This window comes from Arvicola amphibius, chromosome 2, assembly GCF_903992535.2.
Source record: "Arvicola amphibius chromosome 2, mArvAmp1.2, whole genome shotgun sequence".
In the NCBI taxonomy this organism is placed as follows: domain Eukaryota; kingdom Metazoa; phylum Chordata; class Mammalia; order Rodentia; family Cricetidae; genus Arvicola; species Arvicola amphibius.
This window is the reverse complement of record NC_052048.2, coordinates 144,910,920-144,927,718: the sequence shown is the minus strand read 5'-3', so window position 1 is coordinate 144,927,718 and position 16,799 is coordinate 144,910,920. Positions and strand designations below refer to the sequence as shown.

At 40.5% G+C, this 16,799-nt stretch overlaps 1 protein-coding gene across 4 annotated transcripts in view; it reads right to left on the bottom strand.

Moving 5' to 3' along the window:
• Positions 1-294: 294 nt before the first annotated feature.
• Lmbr1 (limb development membrane protein 1) overlaps positions 295-16,799 on the bottom strand; it is a 128,137-nt gene continuing 111,632 nt past the window's right edge. For all 4 annotated transcript variants that reach the window (XM_038319029.2, XM_038319031.2, XM_038319030.2 and 1 more), the window contains 2 exons: positions 5,405-5,566; positions 295-1,968 (listed from right to left, as the gene is read on the bottom strand). In XM_038319029.2, the coding sequence (XP_038174957.1) occupies positions 1,883-1,968; positions 5,405-5,566 (248 nt within the window). In that variant the 3' untranslated portion in view covers positions 295-1,882. The remainder of the gene's footprint in view (positions 1,969-5,404; positions 5,567-16,799) is intronic.

Below are 16,799 nucleotides of genomic sequence, written 5' to 3'. Positions count from 1 at the left end.
ATCAGCAAATGTCTCCAGTCAGTATTTAAAATTCATCATTTATCTGACTAAGTGTGGTCACCCAAGCCTGGCTCATCTTCAGATTAAGAACGTCCAAATGAACAAGGAGTTGAGACTGGCCAGTGAGATGGCTCATCGGGTAAAGGTACCTGAATTCAATCATGGGTGTACACATGGTGAAAGGAAAGAAATGGCTCCTGAAAGCTGTCCTCAGATCTTCGCTCATGAATGGACACAGACACAGACGCATAGATACACACAGAGAGACACACACATAGAGGAACATTAAGAAAATTAAAGTTGAGACATACTGAAAAGTTTAATATTTTATAAAATTTCCAGACACCTTACCTTACAGATTAGCCAGGAGCTCTGTGTTTGGACGAATCGGCAAATGGTGTGCACTGAAAGTGACTGCAGTGGAAAACTGCTCTCTGATCTCTCCTTCACTTGGTCTTCCCAAAGGATGGATTTCAAGTTTCAATGAAAAGCAGAGCCTGGCATTAACTAACATAATGATCACGGAAATTTGAAGGCAGCTGACTTGCACTGTGCTAGTGCAAGACCTCACCCTCAGGAATCTAGCAGTACTCACTGAAGGCATGCACTGAGTCATTCAGAAGCACCAATGCTCCTTCTCCTTCAGACTAAGGAATCAGAGAATGGTAATGATGTAAGGGAAGAAGTGTACTCAATGGCTTGTAAAAGTACAGCTCAATTTTCTTGTTTTTCTATGTAATAAGAAATTATGTCAGATACATCCTGTTTTTCGTAAATTTCTCCAAAAGAAACTAAATTCAACAATTTGAGGGGAAAAAAGTGTTTTACTTTTTCTGAAAACAAATCCTGTTTTGTCATCCACACCGTGCATGTAAGCACCACTATATTTCTGTGAACTGTGTGCTACCTAGGGACAGCAACAGCATGCACTCACGTTTTTTTAATCAGTAGACTCAAGAGTTAAGAAACCATCCCAACAATCATGTACAACTAAACGACTGAATAATTACGAGCTCATATTACACTGTGTCTACCCTTCTATGACCTTTAAGTTCTGGGTATCACCCTGGTAACTTTCCTGAGGTGAAGACTTAAGGTGGTGTAAATGAAGGTCACCAAAGCCTGAGACATAAAAAGGAAGCAATTTCTGTCTATGGGTTTCACAGGCACAACAAGCACAGGAGTGAAGTAGTTTTTTTAAAAAAGGTTTTAAAAAGTGAATATACATATGGCCTATAAGGCAAAGTCTAAGTTACAAGTGTGTACAACACTGGCACTGTGCTGTGAGAAGTGTTATCAGGTATATACACACAAATGTCCAAATCTATAATCACATATGCTTCTTACTGCTGCTTACCACAAAAAGATAGCCTTGGGACTTCCCACCAAGGCTCAAGTTTGGAAAGAACCTAGTATTTTTCCACTGGCCCAAAGTCTAATGAAGATTCTGTAACATGAATCAGAAACTCTGCTTTTGGTTTTTTAAGGAAATAAAAAATGTAGTTTGCTACTAGTACATAAGTTTTCAGGATTTTCTGAAAATGTTTGGGGTACTAGGCAACTTCCAGGTAGGCTTCTGCCTGCAGACCCCAACGTCTCATGGCATACAGCAAAGCATAACAAAGTCCAAGTCGGCTTCTTTGCACATCTTCACCGCTCATCCAGATGGCTCCATACAACCTTTCTCTGGGGTTTAACCAAAAGCTCTAAGGTCAATCAGAAAAGTCAAAGGAGAAACTGATCAGCAATGCCAAGTTCTCGTGCTGGTGAGAAGGTGGCACTGACAGGCAGCCCAGACCCCACCACAAGCTGATGAGTGTCTGTGGGAATGTCAGGAGTCGCCGGGGGACTTGCTGCAGAATGCTGCTGAGGCAGTCGGGTCTCACAGTGCTTTCTGATGACCATTTGCAGAAGGCTTTGCAGTTTCTGAATCTCTTGAGGTATCTGACAAGTGAAGCTTGTGAAGTCCTGCAGAAAAACAGAATACAGATGAGAAAGGAGCAGCTAAGGGACTGGATGACCAGAAAAGATCTGCTTAGCGGGACAGCTTTCTTGTATAGGTTGTGATATGTTATCTACAGTTTTCTGGTAATGAAAGCCTTCTCCTCCCTGGAGGCAGCTCTATGGAAGTCACGCCTCTTTTCTAGGAATGCCCCCTCCAATGACTGGGTGACAAGTGGGTATGGCTCTTCTCAACACGGTGGGGTCCTACTATTTTTTTTGAGTGTGTGTGTTCATTTGTGTGTGTGTGTATAGGTAGAAGCCAGAGAACAATTTTGGGTGTCACGTGAAGTGCCACCCACTTTGTTTTAAGAAACAGGGTCTCCCATTAAACCTGGAACTCACCAAGTAGATAAGACTGGCTAGCTACCAACCCCAGGGAGCCACATTCCCAGTGTTGGGATTTTGTCTAGCTTTTTCACATGGGTTCTGGGGATCAAACTGAGGCCCTCATACTTGTGTAACAAGTAGGTTACAGACTGAGCCATCTCCCTAGATCCTCAGTGTGGCTCTGATGGGGCCTCCAAAGCATAATACCCCGCAGGGTCAAAGGCGTCAAAGCACACTTCATCTCTGCACTGACTCTTCTTCCTCCTCCCCTCAAAAGCCTCTTCCCAGTAAGCAAGCTTGTTCTCATCCCAAAACACACTGCCTAGGAAGCTAAGCTGATACAGATACATGACTTTTTTGTTTTAAAACACAAATACACAACATGTGGCAAGAATACTCAAAGTGAAACCCATGACATGTAAGCGTCTACAAGTAGTGCATCCACAAGAAAGACCGTGGAAGAGCACCCATACTGCTCAGATTTTTGAGTGCCCCCAAAACTAAGTTAGGGGGTAGGGTGGGTATTCATTCTAAATTTCCAGATAGTAATTTTCTCATTAGAAACCTTTATATAACTCCTAAGCCAATAAAGTCTTCCTCCCAAATTTAAAGTCTTTATTACTTACATAACTTAATGAAAGAAAATTTAAGCTTAAGCCTATAACTGAATTAGACAAAAAAAAAGTAAAATAATAGTTTAATCCCAGAAATGGCCAAACCACTAAGTGATCAGAGAGTCTCTGAAAATTAAGACAAGATGGTATGGGAAGTCTTTCTGTTTATGTGTTGCTTTTATTCATTAATGAATAAATCTGTTCCGGCCAGTGACTTAGCAGAAATAGAAAAGCGGGAAAACTAAACTAAAAGAAGAAAGAAGGAGGAGTCAGTGAGATGCCATGTATCCGCCAGAGGAGAAAGACATGAGCCTCATGGTAAAATATAAAATAATGGAAATGTGTTAATGCTAGATGTAAGAGCTAGCTAGCAATACACTTAAGTAATTGGTCAAGCAGTGACTTAATATAGTTTCTGTGTGTTTATTTTGGGAGTCTGGCCAGCTGGGAAACGAGGAAGTGGGCTCCTATGAAACAAGACATGCACTGAAGAAAACTTGCCAGGAAAAAAGTAAGGGGAGGGATGGGGCACAAAGGGCATACTTGCCACACTGCCCTGGAACCATACTGTCTCTGGATGAGGAATATGTGCAATGCTAAGGACCAAACCCAGGACCTTACACATGGTAGGCAAGCATTCTACCACTGAGCCACATTCCTGGCCCTGAAACTACTCTGTTAAGACAGAAGACTTAAGTAGGTTCACTTCCTTTTTATTTTTTATTTTTTTGGTTTTTTGAAACAGGGTTTCTCTGTGTAGTCCTGGCTGTCCTGAAACTCACTATGTAAACCAGGCTAGCTTCAAACTCACAGATATTCACCTGCATCTGCCTCCCAGATGCTGGGATTAAAGGTTTGTACCTCCGGACTAGGTTTCACTTCTTAAATTCGGGTGTGACACAGGACATGCATTCTAATAAAACTGCAATCTTTTCATCTGTAGACCTCCCTAGAAATAGTCCCTTGGTCACTGCCACCACGATGACTACTGTGCAGATGTTCTCTGAAAATACCTGTTAGGAATGAGCTAATGAAGTCAGATTTAACATCTTTGGCCATTTGAGCCTGTATTTAAAGAGGATCTTTTCTATACGAAGAATGGCCCCTAAAGAATATACAAAAGGATAACAGAAAACATTTGGAAAAGAAAACAAACATAGCTATTGGGAGTTTTACACAACTCTTGAAAACTCCACTGTGTCTTATGGTCAGACTCTGGCCTCTGGCCCCTGGCCTCTGGCCCCTGGCCCCTGGCCTCTGGCAGGAGCTCCACAGAGAGACGCCAACACTGATGCACTGTAGCCACCTCAGCCATAGCCAAGTGGGAACCCATCTGAGGTCCTAGCTAGAAATAAGAAATAAAGTTTCAACTAGACATATGACTGAGGCTTTCTTGATTCCTAGGCATCTGGCTACTTTTAATGTACCCAGTACTGTGAAATACAGGCACTAAAATTCATAAATTATCTGGTGTTTCAGCTGAGATGAGATGTTTCATTTCAGGGTAATATTTCAATCAGCTGTCCCCTCACAGTGTACGCTACAAATAAAATACACATGGAACAGTAACCCGGTGGATTTTTCTTTAAAGGTCATCCTTTCAAACATCAAGGTCATAAAGGTTGGCACTTTGAAAAGCTTTATTGCTGTTCCTGTAGTTTAGCTTTCTGAAATTGGACCTTAATGAATCTATAAATATGCTACTTCTTAAAATATCAAAAAACACAGCCTATTTGAAGCATAAGCATTCAAGTGGTATCAGGCAAATGAGTTAATGCCAGGGTTTCCTATATTTCCTACAGGAAACCACCACCTTTCTTTTCTGCTATGGAGGTAGATGCTACAAGCCTGGGAAGCTTCCAGAGTGCTTCTCATCCTGAAGCACAAACTCTGGACTAAGTTCAGCATGAGTGTAGGAGTAAACACAGCAAACATACATCACTTAAAGCAGACTTTGATGCCACCACACTGCACATGACAGTGTACATGACAGCAAACCTCCTGTCCTGTCAGTACCAAGAATGCTAACATTGTTTCCAGAGTTATTTGGCTTATTGAATAGAATTATAGGTTGTTTATATACTTAGAAAATTCAAGCCTCCCCTCAAAAAAAAAAAACTTCAAGTAAACAATAGTAAAAGGCATCATTAGCAGAAAGCAAACCTTTAATACCAGAGGTTTTCATCGTTATCATGATAAGAACAAAGAGGCTGACTGCCAGCCCCAAGTTCTTAGGGTGTCGGAGGCACTGTGCTAAGGCTCCACAAGAACCACCACAATTCCTACCCACACACCTCACAGACGAGGGCCTACAGGACAGAACGTGATTCCAATCCAGTCACAACTAACACATGAGTCAAGAATGCAAATGACATCCATGAACCCTCAGAAACTAAATAGAAACTCAAATGTCAAAGTCATGATAAGTAGAAAGAAATGTCCATAAACCTCAAGATTACCTAGGGCCTTGAAAAGTTCTTCTCGTACAGCTGACGTGAATTTTCTGACCAAACACAATGTTGTCACAATGGCAAAGAGTAAATTGTAGGATAATACAATATAGAAATTTCCCAGCCAATTAAATCTTCCAAAGTCTCCAAGTAGATCGAATCTAGTAATTCCTGTTAAAAGAATAAATAAATAAAAGTCCTTAATAAAGTGAGGTGCATTCATATCCGTAACAGAATACAGTTGAAATCAGGTCAGATTCCACAAACTTTCTCAGATATTTGTAGGATGCTTTCTCAGATGTCCTGGGAAGGCTTTGCCATGAATCACGTGACTGTTTCCTAGCATGTCAACCCCAGCCAGCCCCAACCTTCATGTCTGTACCTGTCATTGCATGTGATACCCAGAAGAGCTGCATGAGTGTCTATCATGTATCTACAGTCCATGCCTGAATTAAAGAGAAAGCTCGGGTGCCATCCACTAGAGCCTGTTCTCCCCCACTACTTCCATAGGAATGACATCTATTACACTCCTGCAACCCAAATTCCAGTGGCAACACCTTACACATTCTATTTTTTATTGATTTTATTGAGCTATAAATTTCTCTGCTCCCCTTCCTGCCTTTCCCCTCCTCTTCAACCCTCTCCCATGGTCCCCATGCTCCCAATTTACTCAGGAGGTCTTGTCTTTTTCTACTTCCCATGTAGATTAGATCCATGAACGGCTCTCTTAGGGGCCTCTCTGTTATCTAGGTTCTCTGGGATTATGATTTGTGGGCTGTTTTTCTTTGCTTTATATTTAAAAACCACATATGATAATTGTCTTTCTGGGTCTGGGTTACTTCACTCAATATGATGTTTTCTAGATCCATCCATTTGCCTGCAATTTTTTTCTGCTGCACCTTATACATTCTTAGTGCTCATCACAAAAGTGAATAAATAGGACCATTACCTTACAATACACCACTGGCAGAATTTAATGCTACCATTTACAAAGTAAGAGAAGAAAGTCAGGAATGTGTGAAGATTATATCACACATGGATTTTAACTTACTTAATTCAATCAAAGACACATTTAAAATCTTTTTAACTGAAAGAATATTTAAATCAGTATGTGACTCAGGTCCAAAACTTATCATAAAGAGGGCATGAGTGGCAGGATTTTCTGGTAAATAAATCCTACCAGTCAGGTGGATAAGTGGAGTAAGAAAGGCCACAGCAGGCTTGAGGAAGACACTGAGGGACTACATGAGGCTATATGGACCTACAACAAGAGTTACAAGAAGAAACAGATACTTCTTCTAGGACTATACAAACACAGTTATGTACTGCATATGTACAGGCCATTTAAGGATTTTATGGGTGATTTCAAAAATACCTTTGACTCAATCTCACATCATCAACTGGCTTTTGAATTTGGCTTTCTGCCCTGATCCAACACACTTCCATTAACTGCAAGCCTCATAGAGAAGCTTATGGGCAGCAGAAAATCTCCCTATGCAAACAGTACAGTAAGAACAGGGCATTTCAAAAATAGATCCGAAGTCACTGCCACCTGGAACCAATGCATGCAAGTTTGAAAGACACTGCCGAAGTGTTTTAAAAATAGATGAAGATTAATGAAGAGATTAGATAATACCTTACAAAAAGAAATTTAAAAACCAGATACCAGAAAAGCCTTCAGTGCCTATCCTGTATTGCTTTAAGATGATGACAACTTTGGCTTCAGTCTCTCAGTGCTAAGCCTAAAAGAAAGGACTTTGTTTAAAGGAATGGATGCCTAATCAGATACCCTACTTTTCAAACCAAGTTATGTAAACAGTTATGGTCCTATCAACACAAGCCTTAAGGCTTCAGCGAACCCAAGACTGGGAACTGAATTGATCCCAAGAGTAAAGATCTCCTTAAGTGTCTGGTAAAAGCCATAGTCACCCCGTAAGAAAAGCACACTCAAACTTCTGCTTTTTGGTTCCCAAAGGACAAGCTGAGTAGGCCCTGGAAGATGTCTACTACTATGCGTAAGAGCAAAAAGGAAGGACTAGTGTAGATTTAACACATGTATCTTGTGTTTAATGTGTGCATTTGATTATCCATTACTATATGTACCACTGACACTCCATACGGACAAATCACTTGACAATCACAACAGTGATACAAATACAAGGTCTAATATTTTCTTGTTAGTGAACCTGTGTGGGTATGCAGACAGCACTTTGGAACCCTGCTGTCAACAAGGCTGTAGATAGCTTTGCACTGTCCATGAGGAGCAGAGCTGGGAGGTCAAATCAGTCACATCAAGCACAGAAGTGCTAGAACAGTGAGAAGAGTGGACACAGACCCTAGAAATGAACCCCACTTAGAAAATAGAAAGTTAGGGTCCAGACCTAACAGGATATCTAGGTGAAAAACAATCCCGAGCTCAGGGTATTTCGGCAGACATACACAGACACCCAAGAGGAACAAAAATGCTAGTTCACAGTGTTGGGTCTGAAAACACTATTGGTCCAGATGCACTTTAGGAAAAAAAAAAGTTCAACCAAAATATTCAGAATGAGGATTCCTGGAGGCAGGATCGCATTTTGGACTACAGTAGAGGTTAAGAGCCAGTAGCTGAGCCGGGCGGTGGTGGCGCACGCCTTTAATCCCAGCACTCGGGAGGCAGAGGCAGGCGGATCTCTATGAGTTCGAGGCCAGCCTGGTCTACAAGAGCTAGTTCCAGGACAGGCTCTAAAAAAGCTGCAGAGAGACCCTGTCTTGAAAAACCAAAAAAAAAAAAAGAAGAGCCAGTAGCTGGTTGTTTTGATTTTCTGACCTTCAGGTTGAACCCCAATAACTGTCTATGAGATTTTATTAATCGTGCTACACACACACACACACACACACACACACACACACACGCACTCACGCACGTACATGAAAGAAGTTTCATTAGACAGCAATGAGGCACAAGGTCATGTGACCTGGGTACTACAACACTTTATGACAAGCAATGCACTGCCTCCCCCACAAGGACTCAACCAAAAATGTTTCATGAGTAATTCCTTCAAAAACAACCTTTTTTCTATTCACAGTTTTAAAAGAACTGGTGCACAAAATACAATGACTGTAAGAAGGAGCAGGTTGCCCCACCCACATCGTAAGTCAATATAACGCGTGTTCTCTCGTCCACCTGAGTCAACTTCTACTCTGAGCAAGCATGTTCATGTTGGTGAAACTGCACGTGGCCATTCAGAGCATCTGTAAAGTATGGGACACAAAGGGCCTGAAAGTGATGTTATCAGTAAATTATACAAGCTGGCCTAGTACACAAACATCTGACCTAAATATCCATGATTTTAATGTAAAGGTGCCAAAATAACATGTGTTCTTATTAAATTTATTAGCTAATTTGCATTAAAAATTAATCTCTAAACTCGTATAATGATTAGTTTCAATACCATCCACACTATGTTTCCATATACTTCCCCTAATTAGATTTATTAAAAAAAAATAGCTAAGATAGTCTATAAAATAAGCATGACTTAGAGACAGTAATGCAATAAAATCCATAATCATTCTAAACATCCATGCTTTTAGGATTGGTATAAGCAGGCACACTGAATCGATTGTCCTGTTGATTAGGGGGAAAAGAAGTCACTATAAAATTAAGCTTCTGCTCTGTGGGTAGAATGAAAGATGAAAATTAAAAATCAAAGACTAACTTCTAACATCTTTAAATTTTTATTTAATTAAAATCTTTAAACATGTATTTGTCTTATGTGTATGTAAGTTTGTGAGCATGTACATGTATGTGCCACAGCAAGTGTACGGGAGTCAGAGGATAGCTTGTGAAAGTCAGCTCTCTCCTTCCACCACGGGTGTGTTCCAGGAACTGAACTCAGGCTGTCATATTTCGCAGCAAGTGCCTCTACCCACTGAGCTATCTGGACAGCCTCCACTTTTAATAAACATTGTTTGTTTGTTATTTTGTTATTTTGGGGGGTTGCATATACCAGATACTAAGGAAGTCAGATTGGTCAGTCTTACTGTGAAAGTATGCTTTTGTTAAATTATATTCATAAGAAATACAACTATAGGCTTCAGGTACTAGCCATAAGGGAATAGAGGGGACAATATTTTCTCACCTACCTGAATAAACTTAAAAAGTGGATGTAATATCCAAATAATGGTTTCGAGACCCTTGTCATCAATACTTCTTCCAACGGCAAACAAGGCCATTACCCTCCCTAAGGAGGAAGGACTCAGAAGTCAGCATGAGGATGGCTTAGTGAGCAGAGAGCTGCTTGGAGTGAAGTTCAGCAGAAAACTGAGCAGAAAACCCAGACATGACTATTACAGTGGCTACAACCTTTCCTATAGTTCAGAAGCTAGAAGAAAGATTGACCCTACTACAATTTAAAAATATTTTAAAGAGTTTAAAAGTCTGAAGTTAACCTATAAAGGAAAATCACAATGTAAACTGGAAAAGCATACTTGACAGGATTAAGAGCCGGCTAGATACTTCAGAGACTGGCACACTCAAAGACAGCAAGAAAACTAAGTGTCAATGAACTACACTGATGCCCAGTGGCTGATGATGCACTTACTCTCCAGAGTCCCTGGAGTGGAGCTGCAGAGACACTCGGTCTGTGACATTCTAGCTATGTAAAAAAGAAGACCTGAGTTCAAGTCCAAGAACAATGAAAGTATAAAGTCAACCCGTGGGTGTTGCTGGCCAGCCAGCCTGACTAACCTACTCAGATGAGCCCAAAGCCTCTAGAAACCCTATCTGAAAAATCAAGGTGAACAGAGTGGTGTGGGAAGTCCTTCTGCTTTTATTGGTTGCTTTTATTGGCTAATGAATAAAGAAGCAGCTTTTGGCCAATGGCTTAACAGAATATAGCCAGGCTGGAAAAGATATATACAGAGAGTAGGCAGAGTCAGGGAGATGCCATGTAGCCAGAGGGGAAAGACATGAGCTGCCAGCTAGAACATTGCCGGTAGGCCATGAGCCTCATATAAAATACAAAATAATGGAAATGGGTTAATTCTAGATGTAAGAACTAGCTAACAATATGCTTAATCTATTGGCCAAACAGTATTGCAAATAATATAGTTTCTGTGAGATTATTTCAGGAGTCTGTGCGGCCAGGAAATGAAAATGTGGCCTCCAACTACAACAGAGTCTGAGGAATGACACTTGAGGTTAACCCCTAGACTATACTCATATGCACATATGCATCAACACCTACATGAGTGCACACACATACCACACACAAATGCACACATACCACACATACCCACATACATCAATGTACACACAAGGGTACACACACAGAGTCTCTATGAGATTAAAATCAAGGATAGATTCCTTGAAGAAATATTGGTTTAGTGATTGACAGCTAGAAATATTTCAAATTTGATGACATATATGCATAATGAACTCAAAGAGCAAAACAAAAAATCTGAGGAGGATCCTGCCTAAGCATATAATAATGAAACTGCTAAACCTTCTTTAAAAAATAGAATAGAAATAGTGATCAGAGAAAAGTTCTTGTCAAAGCAATGTAAAGGGGAAAACAATGCAAAATATTTTTAAAATGTGTGGTGATTTGAAAGATATGGCCCCCAAAGGGAGTACACTATTAGGAGGCGTGGCCTTGTTGAAGGAAGTGTGTCACTGTGGGGGTGGGCTTTGAAGTCTCTTTTTCTCAAGCTTCACTCAGTGTGACAGTTGACTTCCTGTTGCCTGCAGATGCAGCACTCTCAGCTCCAGCACCACATCTGCCTGCACACTGCCATGCTCCCCTTTATAGTCATAATGGACTGAATCTCTGAAACTGTAAGCTAGTCACCGTTAATTAAATATTCTCTTTGTAAGAGCTGCCATAGTCACGTGTTTCCTCACAGCAATAGTAAACCCAAACTAAGACAGTATGAAAGAAAATAATCTAAAATCTCATGTTCAAAAGTACCTTCAAAAATAAGGCAAAATAAAGTCATCTTGCACATCCAAGCAGCATGGGATTTAATATTACCAGCAGACTTGAACTGCAAGAAATGTTACAGAAATCATACCACAGAATTATAGTAACAAAAACAGCATGGTACTGGCACAAAACATATACACAAATGAGGGAGAACAAAAGACACAGAAGTAATCCACTGCCACCTGGTTCTTGACAAAGGAACCAAAAGCACTAGAGAGAAACAACCTCTTTAACAAGTGGCACCAGGGAGGCTGAGTGTCTTTAGTAAGAACCAAAACTAGTTCCTGCCTCTCCTGCATAAAATCAACTCAGAAGAGACTAAACACTGCAGTGTAACCTACAACTTTGAAGCTACTAGACTAAAGGTAAGAAATAAGATACAGGCACAGGTTTTCTGGGCAGGACCACATCAGCTCAGGAAACAAAAGCAAAGGAGACAAATGGGGCTGCATCGGACTAGAAATCTGCATGATAAAAGAAACAGAATGAACAAGGCCTACAGAAAGGGAGAAAAATCTTTGACATCTATTTGTTTAACAGATTAACATATAGAATATATTTTTAAAATAAAAATATATTTCAAAAAAATAAACACCAGAAGGGCAAATAATTCAATAAATGAACAACCGAACTAAACAGTTCTCAAAAGAAAATTTTAAAATGACTAATAAACACACACAAAAAAATCTAACCTCTTTACCATCGAATTTCCACCAAGATTCCATCTTACCTCAGACAGAACTGCTTTTTTCAAACAAATAAAACAAAAACCAAAAGCAACAAATGCTGATAAAGGTGTAGAGGAAGGAAACCTATTCACTGCTACTTAGAATATAAATTATTCTAGCCACTATGAAAACCAATACAGAGGTTTTTCAAAAAGTTAGAAATTGAACTTCCATTTGATCCAATAGTATTTCTTCTACATATGCTCTCAAAGGAATCTAGGCAGCTCACTACTGATACACTATGGACGTCACTGCTCTATTCACAAAGCTGTAATAGTGTGTAAGCCTTCAAAATAACCAGTCAAGCAACTTCTCAGAGCTATGTCAATAGACCAACAAAGAAGTTTACCGCTAAGGATGCAGATGAGGAAGAAAGGGTATCAAGGGAGAGATGATATGGCTAGAAATAGGCAACAGATGGGGTCACACCAGGAATCAAGTTTGATATCAATACTCTAGCTATCCAAATCAAGACAAGCTCACACAGCTATTTAATATAAAGGCAAAGGTTTAAAGTACAAGAATGGAAAAGTGTCATAAGAAAGGAGAAATAACTATTTTTAACATGACTAAAAGGAGACTTCAGAAAAGAGTTACCAGTTAAGTAATGTACACCACTATCATAATTACAAAGGGTCCGTTCACCAGGGACCCCACATTTATGCATCTGACCTGAGCTTTAAAGTATGTGAAGCAAGAAGACAGACATACACAAGAGAGAGGCCCACAATCCAACCAGTGTTCCCACAGTCCTGCTCTCAACACAGTCGAAACAGGTAGACCTAAGGATCCAGAGGACGTGAGGGCACCTGCCAGCCAGTGGACCCAACACTGCAAAACGTAGCACCAAGAAGATGTGAATGTCCTTTCCTTTCTACTGTGTCTCACACACAGGTTGTAAAGCCTACTCAACAAGCTGAAATGATGCTACACATGCAAAGTACATTCCTTCACGTTGACATCAACAAAGAAACTAAAAATTACTAAAAATCAAATCTCTTAAACATCCCCAAATGTTTGGGAATAAAATATCATACTTCAAAATATCCCATGAGTCAAAGAAGAAATAAAAAAGTATTCTTAACAAAATTAAAATTAAAATGCTCTGTATGAAGGTTTGGGGAAGATGCAGTGGAGAGGCAGCAGCAGGGAGCAAAGGGTGGAAGTAAAGGGGTAATAGAGGAGGGGACACAACAGAGGGGGAGCACAGGGAGGTGGCAGCTAAAGCAGGGGATGCAGCCAGGAGGTAAAATGAAGAGGGGGGCATGGCTGCAACGGGAAAGGGGTTGCAGCCAGCAATACTCAGATCAGAAAAAGAAAAGACCTCAAAACTAAGTGAACTCAGCTCCAATTGCAAGAAAGTCAGAAAATATACTCGAAAGGACCAAATCAGTGAACTAGAAAGTACAAACAGAAAAATAAAATAAAATAAAATAAAAGCTGCTTTTCTCAGAGGATCAATAAATCAATACATATGTATGCACACTGTTCAGGAAAGGAGACAGAAAACACAAAAAATCTGTGTCAATGTTGAGTCTCCACTTCTACTGCTGGCTGAGGGAGCTGCCCACAGATCTGACACTGTTGCTGATATTAACAAAGCTTATTCAAGCTGAGTAGGGCTCTTTCCATAAAAGAAACTGAACTGTTGCTAAACCTTTTGCAAAAAGTAAATTTCAAACCAGACGGCATCACCAGTAAGCAATAGAACACTGAAAGAGGAGAAACAAGTCTATGAAAACCACCCATGGAAATTCAAGTGCTTCTGAGCACGTGTAATGAGGAAATCATCATATACATATCAAAAGCAGAAAGAAGCTTAAAAAAAAAAAAGCAGGGGAGAACCACAGAACAATGTTATCTAAAACACCAAAGAAAAAGTCCTCAGCTAATTTTCATCATATTCAACCCAAAAAAGATAATACATCATGACACATGGAGCTCACCCAAGAAACAGCAGGCTAATTAATATTTGAGAATTAATATAATTCAACATATTTTGAGACTTAAAAAGTGTATAGTTGTCTCAATAGATGAATAAAAGGCATTTAACAAAATTCACCATCCATCTTAGTAAGAATTCCAGCAAAACAGGGAAAGAAAGGGGCATCCTGAACATGGTAGGTGACAACTAAAATAAATACCTCAATTAACAGACAACAGTCAAACCCTTCCTGCCAGTGTATGTAGTGCTTCTCAGATTGCTAGGGCTGTACTTCAGTCTGTAGAGCACTCGCCTTCCATGACTACAGCGCTTAGCTCCAATCTCCAGTAATGCTAAGAGAGGGGGCTAGAAAAGGGAGGGAAAGGAAGATGAACAGAGAAGGCTGGATTTGTACCCCAGGGTGGGCACTATCTATACCATCTTGGTCACCTGCAATTGTCCTCCTTCTGCTCCCTCCAACCCCGCCAGGGTCATGTTATTGGAAGGCAACTGAAACACTCAAAGAGGATGACACAGCCAAACAGGGAGGCTTCTACATTCATGACATGACATGACAGAATTCATGTCATGGCTGGGGATAGTACAAGTTTTTCTGTGTACATATTAAGCCATAGGCTTTCCTTTTAAATAACTGAGCTAAAAGTCACATCACGTATAATTAACCACTTTAGATAAACAATTCAAAGGCATTAAATACCTTCTCCCCAGTTCCAATATAAGTGCACCTCTCCACAGGCAGTTTACCTTGAGACTCTCACTTCATCCCTGCCCCATCAGTAGAATCATACGGCATTTGGCCATTTGTGGATAGGCTGTATCACATGACATTTCCAAGTTCCATCTACCTTGTGCCATTTTTAATTGTGGAAAAAGACATGCAACACAAAATGTACCAATATAAACATTTTAATGCACAGGTAGGTACTATTAATAATAGTCAACTTTTACAACAATCACCACCAAAATCCTTTACCGTGCAAATTTGAAACTATTCCCAAACCACTTTCCATCCCTCCTTCCTGTGACTTTGGTGAGCACCACCTGTCTCTGTCTTTGTAGACTAGACTACTGTAATTCCTCTTGGAATCAGAACCCCACAGTGTTTGTCTCTTGATTGGTTTCATGGCTAAGTAACATTCCATTTGAAGTGCTGCATACCACAGTTTGCTTGCCCTCTTATCTGACAACAAGCTGTTTCCACCCTTTGGCTATTGTTGTAAGGGTCTTTAGAGATAATACTTGGTCAAACAAGCAGAGAGCCTGAAAGTGATGCGTGGACAGCTGAGGCAAGGCTTGTGGGAATGACTTCATTTACACTGAGAACAGCCATCCTCAACAAGAAACTTTCTGGACATCATACCGTAAGCTTATGAACTAAGGCTCTGCAAGCCAAGAAGATGCTAGGGCTCTTGTCCTTTAAGGAATGTAATGTTTCTTAAGAACATCAATTCAAATCAAAGTGTAATACAAAGTTGAAAGTACAAGAACCTAAGACATTTCATCTGCAACATAGGAGTTTACTTCACCTCAAAGGACTAAGAGTCTTTGGGTAGTAAAGAAATGTCAAGGGCTTTGGGAGCATGCAAACCAAAGCTTAAAGATGGGGACCTGTGTCTGAAATGATCATTTTTTATGACTTGCTATAAACTGACTTTGTTCTGAGGCAATTTAATGAAGTATTCAGGTGAACTTCAGTATGTGAACTCAAATATAAACTAAAATCCAATGACAGAGAATAAAAAGGAGAGTCTAAGAAAGAAACAATTTTCAAAGATGAAAACATCTAGCCCTTTCCTGAAAGAACTCTTCAGAGGAGGTCCAGCAGTCTCCCAGAGACACTTTCTCTCTTTTGGTCTGGCTTCAAATCTTACCCCACTCTCCACAAAATCGTAAAGAACAAGAAGGCCCAGAACCCACTGCTCCTGTGTGGATTCCTCTCAGGTGTTCAGGAGGGAAACAAGGTGGCTAGGAAGGAGGTGGATACAAGATGACAGAAACACTGCCCTAACTTTCACGTGCTCTGGCCTCTTGGCTGGAAGTGTCCCAAAGACTAATGAGCTCTGCTTTTGCAATAAGCTGTGAAGCATAGAGTGGGAACCCAGGGCATCCCAGAGTTAGGCTGATTTGCTTACCATGGGGCAAACGGTGGTCAGAGGTATAGATTCTGAACAAATGATGTAAGGTAGTCAGGGAGCAATGAAGAGACGTCAAGGGGTTGACAAAGGAGGAGGTGACAAACGGGAAAGCAGGGGGTAATAATGAAGAAGAGATACGGGTGTGAGGTCACAAATGCCAAATGCCACAGCATGGGACAACTCAGGAGTCAGTAGCAGCCTGCACAAACAGACCTTATTAAGTGTTTTAGTTTGAAATTCATTTTCAGATGTCCAAGTGCTGACGGAGAAATGAGTTCAAAACCTTCCCTTCTTAATGCCCCCTGGGAAGCACAGAACCAAGACTCTTCAGAAGGAACAATAAAGTCAACAAAAAAATCAGAAACAAAGTAATAGCCAATGACAATTACCATTTCCTACAGAGTATATGCACACACCTCTAGAAAAAAAAATCTGAAAAGCTGTAAAAACAAAGTGGCTTCTGGAAACTGAAGAAGGGACTAGGATTGAAAGCATGGTCAGACCACAAACTTTAGCCACAGTGCATGGAGAAATCAAGTTGGCACTCAACAAGAAGCTTCCTCCCAACTGGCTAGCTTTCATAGTACTGGAAGGTGCTATACAGTGCTGGGGTGGGAGGGGTCATCAACA